Source organism: Mauremys reevesii, linkage group 21 (genome assembly GCF_016161935.1).
Source record: "Mauremys reevesii isolate NIE-2019 linkage group 21, ASM1616193v1, whole genome shotgun sequence".
NCBI lineage: Eukaryota > Metazoa > Chordata > Testudines > Geoemydidae > Mauremys > Mauremys reevesii.
Window position 1 is genome coordinate 23635633 of NC_052643.1, and position 13249 is coordinate 23648881.

The following is a 13249-nucleotide window of genomic DNA, read 5'->3' on the forward strand; positions in this document are numbered from 1 at the left end:
GGGAGAGGTTACAGGGGTACGGGGTCAATTGAGTGAGGGCCTGGGCTAGAGGCAGCGGGGGTCACGGAGTAGGGCACTGCCTCTCAGATCACAGCCATGTGGGCCCTGGGGTGCGTGCACCATGGGAGCGCTGAGTGCGGCCCCGTTGCTGCCAGGGTGGCTATGGGGAGATGCTCTGGACTAGGAAGGTCCTGTCCTCACCTGCTAAACCCTTCGGTGGGCGTGGGGCTAAGCAGGCCTTCAGGATGGACAGGGACTAGGAATGGATGGGAGGGAGCAAGAACAGGAAGGGCTTTGCCCTGCACTGGGCTGGGCCAGGCCAGGCTGGGTGGCTGAAGAGGGAAGAGCCATTGTCCAGGGAGATGGACTGAGGCAGTGCTGGGCTGCAAAGACAACGTGCACCCCTCCGAGAGCCAGGCGACCCCCCCATACCCCTCCAAGAGCCAAGTAATGCCCCCCATACCCCTCCGAGAGCCAGGAGACGCCCCCCCCGTACCCCTCCGAGAGCCAGGTGACCCCCCCGTATCCCTCCAAGAGCCACGTAATGCCCCCCCTACCCCTCCGAGAGCCAGGAGACGCCCCCCCCGTACCCCTCCGAGAGCCAGGTGACCCCCCCGTATCCCTCCGAGAGCCAAGTAATGCCCCCCATACCCCTCCGAGAGCCAGGGAGCCAGGCGCCCCGTACCCCTCCGAGAGCCAAGTAATGCCCCATACCCCGCCGAGAGCCAGGAGACGCCCCCCCCGTACCCCTCCGAGAGCCAGGTGACCCCCCCGTATCCCTCCTAGAGCCAAGTAATGCCCCCCATACCCCTCCGAGAGCCAGGCGACGCCCCAGTACTTCTCCAAGAGCCAGGCGATTCCCCGCTGTACCCCTCTGAGAGCCAGGTGCTGTACCCCTCTGAGAGCCAGGTAATGACCCCCATACATCTCCAAGAGCCAGGCGACGCCCCCCACGTACCCCGCCGAGGGCCAGGCGACCCCCAGTACTTCTCCAAGAGCCAGGCAATTCCCCGCTGTACCCCTCCAAGAGCCAGGCAATGTCCCCCCAGTACTTCTCCAGAGCCAGGCGATGCCCTCCATACCCCTCCGAGAGCCAGGCAATGCCCCCAGTACTTCTCCGAGAGCAAGGCGCGCCCCGCACCCCTCTGAGAGCAAGGCGTGCCCCATACCCCTCTGAGAGCAAGGCGACGCCCCCCCCGTACCTCTCCGAGAGCGAGGCGATGCCTGCCAGGAAGGCGTGCCTGTCCACCTCAGCCAGCCGCTCCTGCAGGATCTGGCTGCCCTCCTGCACTTTGCGCAGCTGCTGGCTGTAGCGCTGGATCTTCTGCTCGATGTCAGTCAGAGTCCTGGCGGTGTCAGCCTCCAGCTCCTCCAGCATGGCCTTCTGGCGCTCGCGCAGGAGCCGGTGCAGCCGCTCAAAGGCCTCCCCGATGGTGGCCCGCAGGCTCTTGGCAGAGGACTGCACAGGACAGACAAGCAGAGGAGTCACACACCACCCTCATTACTTCCCCGACAGCTCCACCCGTACGCTGGTTAGCGGCAGGATTCCCAGCAAGGCTAGCTTTGCCCTCAGCTCTGCCAGTGCGCCGGCTCGACCCACAGCCTTGCTCCCCACACCCTGCTCTGCCGGTGCCCCCCATTCCTCACCCACCGCCCGCCTGGCCCTGGGCTCCCCGCACCCAGCTCTGCCGGTGCCCCCCATTCCTCACCCACCGCCCGCCCGGCCCTGGGCTCCCCACACCCAGCTCTGCCGGTGCCCCCCATTCCTCACCCACCGCCCGCCTGGCCCTGGGCTCCGCACACCCAGCTCTGCCGGTGCCCCCCATTCCTCACCCACGGCCCGCCCGGCCCTGAGCTCCGCACACCCAGCTCTGCCGGTGCCCCCCATTCCTCACCCACCGCCCGCCCGGCCCTGAGCTCCCCACACCCAGCTCTGCCGGTGCCCCCCTTTCCTCACCCACCGCCCGCCCAGCCCTGGGCTCCCCACACCCAGCTCTGCCGGTGCCCCCCATTCCTCACCCATGGCCCGCCCGGCCCTGAGCTCCCCGCACTCAGCTCTGCCGGTGCCCCCCATTCCTCACCCACCACCCGCCCGGCCCTGGGCTCCCCACACCCAGCTCTGCCGGTGCCCCCCATTCCTCACCCACCGCCCGCCCGGCCCTGGGCTCCCCACACCCAGCTCTGCCGGTGCCCCCCATTCCTCACCCACCGCCCGCCCGGCCCTGAGCTCCCCACACCCAGCTCTGCCGGTGCCCCCATTCCTCCCCACCGCCCGCCCGGCCCAGGGCTCCCCACACCCAGCTCTGCCGGTGCCCCCCATTCCTCACCCACGGCCCGCCCGGCCCTGGGCTCCCACACCCAGCTCTGCCGGTGCCCCCATTCCTCACCCACGTCCCGCCCGGCCCTGGGCTCCCCGCACCCAGCTCTGCCGGTGTCCCCCATTCCTCACCCACGGCCCGCCCGGCCCTGGGCTCCCCACACCCAGCTCTGCCGGTGCCCCCCAGTCCTCCCCCACGGCCCGCCTGACCCTGAGCTCCCCACACCCAGCTCTGCCGGTGCCCCCCATTCCTCACCCACCGCCCGCCCCGGCCCTGAGCTCCTCCCACTCAGCTCTGCCGGTGCCCCCCATTCCTCACCCACGGCCCGCCCGGCCCTGGGCTCCCCACACCCAGCTCTGCCGGTGCCCCCCATTCCTCCCCCACGGCCCGCCCGGCCCTGGGCTCCCCACACCCAGCTCTGCCGGTGCCCCCCATTCCTCACCCACCGCCCGCCCGGCCCTGGGCTCCCCACACCCAGCTCTGCCGGTGCCCCCCATTCCTCCCCCCTGGCCCGCCCGGCCCTGGGCTCCCCGCACCCAGCTCTGCCGGTGCCCCCATTCCTCCCCACCGCCCGCCCGGCCTGGGCACCCCACACCCAGCTCTGCCGGTGCCCCCGATTCCTCCCCCACGGCCCGCCCTGCCCTGAGCTCCCCACACCCAGCTCTGCCGGTGCCCCCCATTCCTCACCCACGTCCCGCCCGGCCCTGGGCTCCCCACACCCAGCTCTGCCGGTGCCCCCCATTCCTCACCCACCGCCCGCCCGGCCCTGAGCTCCCCACACCCAGCTCTGCCGGTGCCCCCCATTCCTCACCCACGGCCCGCCCGGCCCTGAGCTCCCCACACCCAGCTCTGCCGGTGCCCCCCATTCCTCACCCACGGCCCGCCCCGCTCAGGGCTCCCCGCACCCAGCTCTGCCGGTGCCCCCCATTTCTCCCCCACCCCCCGCCCCGCCCGGGGCTCCCCACACCCAGCTCTGCCGGTGCCCCCCATTCCTCACCCACCGCCCGCCCGGCCCTGAGCTCCCCACACCCAGCTCTGCCGGTGCCCCCCATTCCTCACCCACGTCCTGCCCGGCCCTGGGCTCCCCACACCCAGCTCTGCCTGTGCCCCTTCTCCACACATGCAGCCCTTCCACTCTACTTTCAGGGCTCATCTCTATCTTTCTGAACTAGAGAAGTGCACTGCAGACTGGCTGGTTTCTGAAAGCTCTGCTCCAGGAGCTGCCCAGGAGCTCAGACTCGACTCTCACAGTGATCCCCTGGCCGTGGAATCTATGAATCATCTCTACAGGTTTGCTGAGACCCCTTCTCCAGACCTGTGTCCCCAGAACTATTCCAGCCCTGGGCTCCCCACACACCTCCCTGCTCTGGCCATTACTCCCTCACTATAGCAGCCAGCCCTGCTCTCTGCTCTGCCAGGCACAGGCACTGCCACTGCACCCGCGAGGCCGGTCAGTATTACAGCCAGGGAGCTGGTCACCTGGGGTCAGTGACAGAGCCAGGACAGCAGCCCCTGGCACCTCGCCTTGCCCCACAGCTCCCTACAGCACCCAGCACCGCTGACCTTCCCCCTCCCCCTCAGCTGCTTGCCTGTGGAAAGAACAGTAAGAATATTTAACTTCCCCTTCGCTGCCATTAAATCTCAGCTTTCTCCCCTTCACCACACTCCACTCCCCACTCCTGAGAGCAGCCTCGGCCTGCCTCCCGTCCCCCTTGTGCCGCCCCAAGCACGTGCTTGGTTTGCTGGTGCCTAGAGCCGGCCCTGCCCCTTCTGCACTCCCCCAGAATGTAGCTCAGGGGCAGGGCTGGGGTGGAGTGGGGGCGGGGCTGGAGCAGGGGCAGGGGCTTTGGGGAAGGGGTGGAGTGGGGCGGGGCTGGGGTGGAGCAGGGGCAGGGGCTTTGGGGAAGGGGTGGAGTGGGGCGGGGCTGGGGTGGAGCAGGGGCAGGGGCTCTGGGGAAGGGGTGGAGTGGGGCTGGGGTGGAGCAGGGGCTTTGGGGAAGGGGTGGAGTGGGGCGGGGCTGGGGTGGAGCAGGGGCAGGGGCTTTGGGGAAGGAGTGGAGTGGGGCGGGGCTGGGGTGGAGCAGGGGCAGGGGCTTTGGGGAAGGAATGGGGCGGGGCTGGGGTGGAGCAGGGCAGGGGCTTTGGGGAAGGGGTGGAGTGGGGCAGGGCTGGGGTGGAGCAGGGGCAGGGGCTTTGGGGAAGGGTGGAGTGGGGCGGGGCTGGGGTGGAGCAGGGGCAGGGGCTTTGGGGAAGGGGTGGAGTGGGGCGGGGCTGGGGTGGAGCAGGGCAGGGGCTTTGGGGAAGGGGTGGAGTGGGGCGGGGCTGGGGTGGAGCAGGGGCTTTGGGGAAGGGGTGGAGTTGGGGAGGGGCTGGGGTGGAGCAGGGGCAGGGGCTATGGGGAAGGGGTGGAGTGGGGGCAGGGCTGGAGCAGGGGCAGGGGCTTTGGGGAAGGGGTGGAGTGGGGGCTGGGGTGGAGCAGGGGCAGGGGCTTTGGGGAAGGGGTGGAGTGGGGCGGGGCTGGGGTGGAGCAGGGCAGGGCTTTGGGGAAGGGGTGGAGTGGGGCGGGGGCTGGGGTGGAGCAGGGGCTTTGGGGAAGGGGTGGAGTGGGGGCGGGGCTGGGGTGGAGCAGGGGCAGGGGCTTTGGGGAAGGGGTGGAGTGGGGGCGGGGCTGGGGTGGAGCAAGGGCAGGGGCTTTGGGGAAGGGGTGGAGTGGGGGCGGGGCTGGGGTGGAGCAGGGGCAGGGGCTTTGGGGATGGGGCAGAACAGGGTGGCCCGGGGATCGGGTGGCTGCTGGAGCACCACACAGCTGTGTACTTTGCGTATGGGTAAGGACGGCCCTGCTCACAGTCCAAGTCTGACACGGGACGACAGATGGATAAGACGAGCCTGGCCAGCACACTGGGCTGTGGTCCTAGTTGCCTAACCACTACCAAGCTCTTGGAAGCATCTCAGCAAAGGAGTTTTGAGACAGGATGGGCCGAACGTGGGACTTGTGAGCACATTTTCAGGCAGAGGATGTTTTTTAAGTTGAGACTGTCCCTGTTAATTCAGGCCCTACATTTCAATGTAATAGAAAAGGGCTTTTAGGAAACATAGTTCTGACTAGGAATAAGGTTTTGTTTTAGTCTTAATTTCGATGAAAACAAATGGCTTTTTCAGCATGGCCAACTCTTGTAATTTTATTGCAAGTCCAGTGATAGGTGCAGGTTTTCTTAAAGCCCCTGCTCCTGGAATCATGTGACTGAGACTCTCAGCTTCCATTTAGAGGAAGTAAGGAAGGCTGGATCTGCTGCTTAGGCTCCCTATACAGTGATCAGGGAGAGCCAGGTGCCCTAGAATGTGATCCACAACCTGGGGCAAGATAGTCCTTCCTCTGTCTAACTCCCAGGCAGGCGTGTTCAGGGGCCGCCCAGCTCACCCAAGACAGACAGAGGGGGAGAGGCTCACCCTGCAGGCTTTAGCCCAGTGGTTCAGGTGCTCACTCAGGCTGTGGGAGATGCCTGGCTCATGGCCCCCCTCAGGGAGAAGAGATCTGAAGAGGGATCTGCCACCTTTTAATGAGGGCTAGGGGCTCGTCTCCCTCAATTGCTCCTGCTGAAGTCGTTCCAGTTTAATTGAATAATTTAATATTATTTGGGCCAGAAAAAGCGTGAGCATCATAGAAATGTCTGGCTGGAAGGGACCTTGAGAAGTCATCTAGTCCAGCAACCTATGCTGAGGCGGGACCAAGTAAATCCAGACCATCCCTGACATGGGTTTATCCAACCTGCTCTTAGAAACCTCCAGTGACAGGGATTCCACAACCCCCCTTGGAAGCCTGTTCCAGCGTTTAACTACCATTATACTGAGAAAGATTCTCCTAATATCCAACCTGAACCTCCTTTGCTGCAGATTAAGATCATCACTTTTTGTCCTACTTGGGGTGGCCATTGAACCCCGTCCTCTTTAGAAAAGCCCTTAACAGATTTGGTGACTTATCAGGTCCCCCCTCCGTCATCTTTCCTCAAGACTCAACGACCCCAGTTCTTTTTTTAACTTTTCCTCACAGGTCAGGTTTTCTAAACCATTTCTCATTTTCATTGCTCTCCTCTGGACTCCCTCCAATTTCTCCACATCTTTCCTGACGGGCAGCGCCCAGAACTGGACACAGTTCTCCAGCTGATGCCTCACCAGTGCTGAGTGGAGTGGAACAATTACCTCCCATGTCTTACATGCGACACTCCTGTAAATACACCCCACAACGAATCAGCCTTTTCACAACAGCATCACACTGCTGACTCGCATTCAATTTGTGATCCACTCTAACGCCCAAATCCCTTCCAGCCGTACAACCACCTTGCCAGGGATTCCCCATTTTATAGTTGTACATTTGATTTTTCTTTCCTAAGTGCAGTACTTTGCACTTATCTTTATTAAATTTCATCTTGTTGATTTCAGACCAACTCACCACTTTGTCAAGGTCATTTTGAATTTGAATCCTGTCCTCCACAGAGCTTGCACCTTGGGACCAACAAGGCTACAACAAGACAGCATACAAATATTGTATGGGCACGTTCCCCATTCCCGGCCAATGGGAGCTGTGGGGGGTGGTGCCCTCTGCCGCCCCCGCCCGCCCCCCAGGGACATGGTGCCAGCTGCTTCTGGGATGGCGCGGGGCCAGGCCCAACAGCTTGGTGTCATCTGCAAATTTTATAAGCATACTCTCTGCTCCATTATCCAATTCATTAATGAAAATATTGCATAACACCAATATTGCAGACTAACGACTGACCCTTGCAGGAGCCCACTATCTGTGCCCCTCCCCCTAGTTTAATAGCAAACCCTCGATAACTACTCTTTGAGTATGTTCTTTCAACCAGCTGTGCATCCACCTTATAGTAATCTCATCTAGGCCACAATTCCCTAGTTTACTTAACAGAGTGTCCTGTGGGACTCTGTCATAAAATCACTTTAAGAACAGAACAGCCAGACTGGGTCAGATCAAAGGTCCATCTAGCCTAGTATTCTGTCTTCCAACAGTGGCCAATACCAGGTGCCCCAGAGGGAATGAAGAGAACAGGGAATCATCAAGAGATCCATCCCACTGCCCGTTCCCAGCTTCTAGCAAACAGAGGCTAAGGACACCATCCCTGCTCATCCTGGCTAATAGCCATTGATGGACCTGTCCTCCATGAACTTATCTAGTTCTTTTTTGAATCCTGTTATAGTCTTGGCCTTCACAACATCCTCTGGCAAGGAGTTCCACAGGTTGACTGTGCGTTGTGTGAAAAAAATACTTCCTCTTGTTTGTTTTAAACCTGCTGCCTAGTAATTTCATTTGGTGACCCCTAGTTCTTGTATTATGAGGAGTAATAACACTTCCTTATTTACTTTCTCCACCCGAGTCATGATTTTATAGACCTCTATCATATCCCCCCTTAGTCATTTCTTTTCCAAGATGAAAAGTCCCAGTCTTATTAATCTCTCCTCATATTGCAGCCATCCCATACCCCTAATCATTTTTGTTGCCCCTTTCTGAACCTTTTCCAATTCCAATCTATCTTTTTTGAGAAGGGACGACCACATCTGCACACAGGATTCAAGATGTGGACGTACCGTGGATTTATATAGAGGCAATATCATATTTTCTGTCTTATTATCTATCCCTTCTTACAGAATCCCAACATTCTGTTCACTTTTTTGACTGCAGCTGCACACTGAGTGGATGTTTTTAGAGAACTATCACAATGACTCTAAGATCTCTTTCTTGAGTGGTAATTTAGACCCCATCATTTTATATGTATAGATGTGATTATGTTTTCCAATGTGCATTACTTTGCATTTATCAACATTGAATTTCATCTGTCATTTTGTTGCCCAGTCACCCAGTTTTGAGAGATCCTTTGTAGCTCTTCACAGTCTGCCTGGGACTTAACTATCTTGAGAAGTTTTGTATCATCTGCAAATTTTGCCACCTGTTACCCCTTTTTCCAGATCATTTATGAATATGTTGAATAGGACTGGGCCCAGTACAGACCCTGGGGGGCACCACTATTTACCTCTCTCCATTCTTTGTTTCCTATCTTTAAACCAGTTACCAATCCATGAGAGGACCTTCCCTCTTACCCCATGACAGCTTCCTTCGCCTAGGAGTCTTTGGTGAGGGACCCTGTCAAAGGCTTTCTTAAAATCTAAGCACACTAGATCCCTCTTCACAACATGCTTGTTGACCCCCTCAAAGAATTCTAGTAGATAGGTGAGGCATGATTTCCCTTTACAAAAAATATGTTGTCTTCCTTAACAAATTATATTCACCTATGTGTGTGACAATTTTGTTCTTTACTACAGTTTCAATCAGTTTGCCCAGTACTGAAGTCAGGTTTACCGGCCTGTAATTGCCAGGATCACCTCTAGAGTCCTTTTTTAAAATTAGCATCACATTAGCTATCCTCCACTCATTTGGTACAGAAGCTGATTTAAATGATAGGTTACAGACAATAGTTAGCAGTTCTGCAATTTCACATCTGAGTTCCTTCAGAACTCTTGGGTGAATCCCATCTGGTCCTAGTGACTTATTACTGTTTAGTTTATCAATTTGTTCCAAAACTGCCTCTAATGACACCTCAATCTAGGACAGTTCCTCAGATTTGTGACCTAAACAGAATGGCTCAGGTTTGGGAATCTCCCTCACATCCTCAGCTGTGAAGACCAATGCAAAGAATTCATTTAGTTTCTCCGAAATGGCCTTATTGTCTTTGAGTGCTCCTTTAGCATCTCAATCATCCAGTGCAAGGAATTGCTATCTATAGAGATCCTATGGCACAGTTTGGTTCATTTAAGATTTTTACTTCATTTGATTCTATGCTTTCTTTCACACATAGTGCCACTCCCCCATCAGCACCACCTGTTCTATCCTTCCAATATATTTTGTGCCCTGGTATTACTGTGTCATTAGTGATTATCCTCATTCCACCAAGTTTCTGTGGTGCCTATTATATCAACATCCTCATTTAATACGAGGCACTCTAGTTCACCCATCTTATGATTTAGACTTCTAGCATTGGTATAAAACACTTAAAAAAATTGAAACTTTTCAGCTGTCTGCCATTACATGATGTAATTGAATGAGACTCTCTTTCATTTGACTGTTTCTCATCAGATCCTACCTGTATTTTACCTTCCATCCTCTCCTCCTTACTAGGACATAGAAAATCCCCCTCCCCTAAGGGATGTTTCTGTCTGAATCACGTGTTCTTCCGCACCTGTCAGCTTTCCCCCAGCCCTTAGTTTAAAAACTGCTCTACGACCTTTTTAATGTTAAGTGCCAACAATCTGGTTCCATTTTGGTTTAGGTGGAGCCCATCCTTCCTATACAGGTTCCCCCTTCTTCCCTCCCCTTTCGCAAAAGTTTTCCCAGTTCCTAATAAATCTAAACCCCTCCTCTCTATACCATCATCTCATCCATGCATTGGGACCATGCAGTTCTGCCTAACTGGCCCTGCGCATGGAACTGGGAGCATCTCAGAGAATGCTACCATGGAGGTCCTGGACTTCAATCTCTTACCTAGCAGCCTAAATTTGGCCTCCAGGACCTCTCTCCTATCCTTTCCTATGTCACTGGTACCTACACGTACCACGCCCACCGGCTCCTCCCCAGCATTACACACAAGCCTATCTAGATGTCTTGAGACATCTGCAACCTTCACACCAGGCAGGCAAGTCACCATGCGGGGCTCCCGGTCATCGCAAACCCAGCTCTCTATGTTTCTAATGATCGAATCCCTCATAACTATTACCTGTCTCCTCCTAACTATACCTATCTCTCACTTTATAGTCTGCACATGCACTTGGAAGGGATCAGATCTCTGTTCAAATCCATTCTCCTCCTCAGACATAGGGGAGACTTGAACTGGGGGTCTCCCACATCCCAGGTGACTGCCCTAGCCACTGGGTTAAAGGGACATCTTCCACCACCTTTCAGGAGTTAGGTGGCCTCTGAACATGCCTATCAGAGCATGCCCACCAGAGCATGCCCCTCAGATGAGTTAGGTGGCCGAATGGCTATCTTCCCCCATGGGTCTGATGAAGTGGGTATTCACCCACGAAAGCTCATGCTCCAGTACGTCTGTTAGTCTATAAGGTGCCACAGGACTCTGTCACTTTTTACAGACCCAGACTAACACGGCTACCCCTCTGATAACTATCTTCCTCCAGTTCATGAAGCTCTCTGGGGCTAGGATGGAAGATCAGCCCCCAGATGCCAGCAGCAGTGTCCCTGGTCAGAGGCAGAAACACGGAGCACCTAAGGAACTTTTGCTGCAGAAATGTAGGTGAGTTTAGGCACCTACAGAGTTAGGTGGTAGCCAGTGGGAGTTCTGTGATCCCAGAGGGGCACCTAGAAACTGGACTTAGGTGGCTAAGTACCTTTGTGGATCAAGCCCTAAGTTACTAGTCCTTCTGGTTTATTAGAAAAGCTTAAAAAGGGGGACCCCTAAAGGTTCAGAAAGCGAAAGAAAAAGTACCTCAGTGTTATTTATTGTTTACAATTTTATAATAAATATTTATTAATAGTTTATTTAATTTCATGAATTGTAAGTCTATCATGCATTTTTAGGGCCTGGCTCATGATTTTAGGATGCAGGGGTCTGGCAATACCAAACTGTCCTGGAATGTAGGGAAGGAAACAAGATCAGAAACAGGAAATGAAACTGACTAGAAACAAAGTGAAATTGACAGGTCTCCTTGCAGTACAAAATGTGAAGGATAGATTGTACAAGCAGTGAAACGGTAAATCCAAGGTTTACGGTCCTTTCCACTTCCACAATCTGAGGCATTTCAGGGCAGCCCTGCAAAAATCATGTTTTTAAATATGATTTTTTTTTTATCATGACAGGCTAATTTTAAGTAAAGGAAACTGAATATCTGAAATGGAATATTTGATGGCCTAATATTGTGAATGATCTGATTTAAATCACACATTCCCTTTTAATTTTCTCTTTGGTGCAGGCCTTTGTATAAAGAAAACGTCATGGCACATTAAGCTGTCTTGTCTCAGCAACAATTCCAGTTCCCGGGGCCTCCCATCATTTAAAGGTAATTAACAGTCATTACATTTTATTTGTTTTAAAAAACAAATGTCCTGGGAAGTTAACATGGCACCTTGCTCCAGGCGAGTTACAAGGAGCCTGGCTGGTGGAACATAATTCCGAGAGTTTAGGTAGCACTTTATCCCAATGCACCAGGACTGCAACCATGGAGAGGTGGGTTCAGTCCTTTTAAGTTCATGTGTGAGGAGAGTTTTGGGGATTCACCTTAGGCTCTAGGGAATCCACATCCCCAAAGCCCCCCACAATTCGTGCCAGTCTCTGGAGAGGAGAGGTCCAGAACTAGAACAAGGGGAGCAGAAGCGAGGGGCATCAGCAGAGCTGTGTGAGCAGAGACCCCAGGGCTGGAATAGCAGGGGATTGTAGCTAAGGACTGAGGAGTTGTGGAAAAGCAGTGGAGCCCCAGGACTGGAACTGCAGGGCAGAGTGGGGTGTGGGTCAGAAGGAAATTGTACCGGCAGAGCTGTGTGTGAGAGGCCCAGTACAGAAATAGCAGTAGGATGTGCAGGTCAGGATCAAGGTGCCCTGGCAGAGCTGGGGGTGGGCAGGGGCACAGGATGCCTGGGTTCAGCTGCCAATCTCTCACTTTCATGAACACTAAATTCATTCACAAACTGCAAGAAAAAGCAGCCAGTTAAACATGGCATTCGAAAGAGGCCAAACCCAAACTGATCCAGCCTGAGAAGTGGTTTCACCACTAATGACGTAGTGTGAGATTATCACCCCCACTCTAAAAGCGCCAGACCCAGCTGGGGGAAGATGCCCCTACAGCAGGCACCGCAGAAGATAGCACCAAGGCAGCCCTCTGAGGACCCCCACGGAAGCCCTGCTGCAGGGGTGTGCTGGGGGCAGGAGCGCGGCATGGCAAGGCTGCAGCACAGTGGAGATTCTGCTCACAGGCAGCCTGGGCCAGGATCATGGATCAGCCAAGAACTGGGATGGCATAAAGGTGACAAAGCGACCTTAGCCTCCCTGCCCTGGGCTGAGAGTTCTGATCTGTGCTTCCACGGTATGTCTACACTGCAGGCAGAGGTGTGACTGCAGCATGAGCCCAGCTAACTGTGACCTAGCCAGCGTGAATAGCAACAGCAGTGACGCAGCGGCAGCATGGACTGAACAAGGCTGCCCAGGACCCTGGGTGTCTCTCTGAGTGGCTAGTCCCTGCTGATGCAGCTTCACTGCTATTATTTCTGGAGCTACCGGGCTCAAAGCTAGCTGGGGTTTGTCTACATATGCTGCAGTCACACCTCTGACTGCAGCATAAACATACTCTCAGCCTCATCTCAGTCTCATATTCCACTAGCCCAGGGGTGGGCAAACTACGGCCCGTGGGCTGGATCTGGCCCACGGGATTGCCAGCCCTGTGGTGCAGTGGGGCTAAGGCAGGGTTCCTGCTCCCGGAAGCAGCTGACACCACATCCCTGCAGCCCCTGGAGGGGTGGGCGGCAGAGGGCAAAGTGCGCTGCCCTCACCTGCAGGCACCGCCCCTCACAGCTCCCATTGGCCGGGAATGGGGAACTGTATGCTGTCTTGTAGTCTTGTCAGTCCCAAGATATTAGAGACAAGGTGGTTGAGGAAATATCTTTTATTGGACGAAAGCTGGTCTCTCTCACCAATAGAAGCTGGTCCAACAAAAGATAGCATCTCACTCACCTTGTGCCTCTCACAATATTTAGTATTTTGCTTAAAGCCCCAGCTTCTGGAGTCACGTTATTATACAAGAATCTTGGCTTTCATTAAAAATTAAAAAAAAACCAGGAGTCCTTGTGGCACCTTAGAGACTAACAAATTTATTTAGGCATAAGCTTTTGTGGGCTAGAACCCACTTCATCGGATGCATGAGGTGAA

At 55.6% G+C, this 13249-nt stretch overlaps 1 protein-coding gene across 1 annotated transcript in view; it reads right to left on the reverse strand.

Annotated features, from left to right (window-relative positions):
- TRIM62 (tripartite motif containing 62) overlaps positions 1-13249 on the reverse strand; it is a 41534-nt gene that overhangs the window by 5001 nt on the left and 23284 nt on the right. Inside the window, exon 3 of the mRNA XM_039508632.1 lies at positions 1203-1459. Within this exon, the coding sequence (XP_039364566.1) occupies positions 1203-1459 (257 nt within the window). The remainder of the gene's footprint in view (positions 1-1202; positions 1460-13249) is intronic.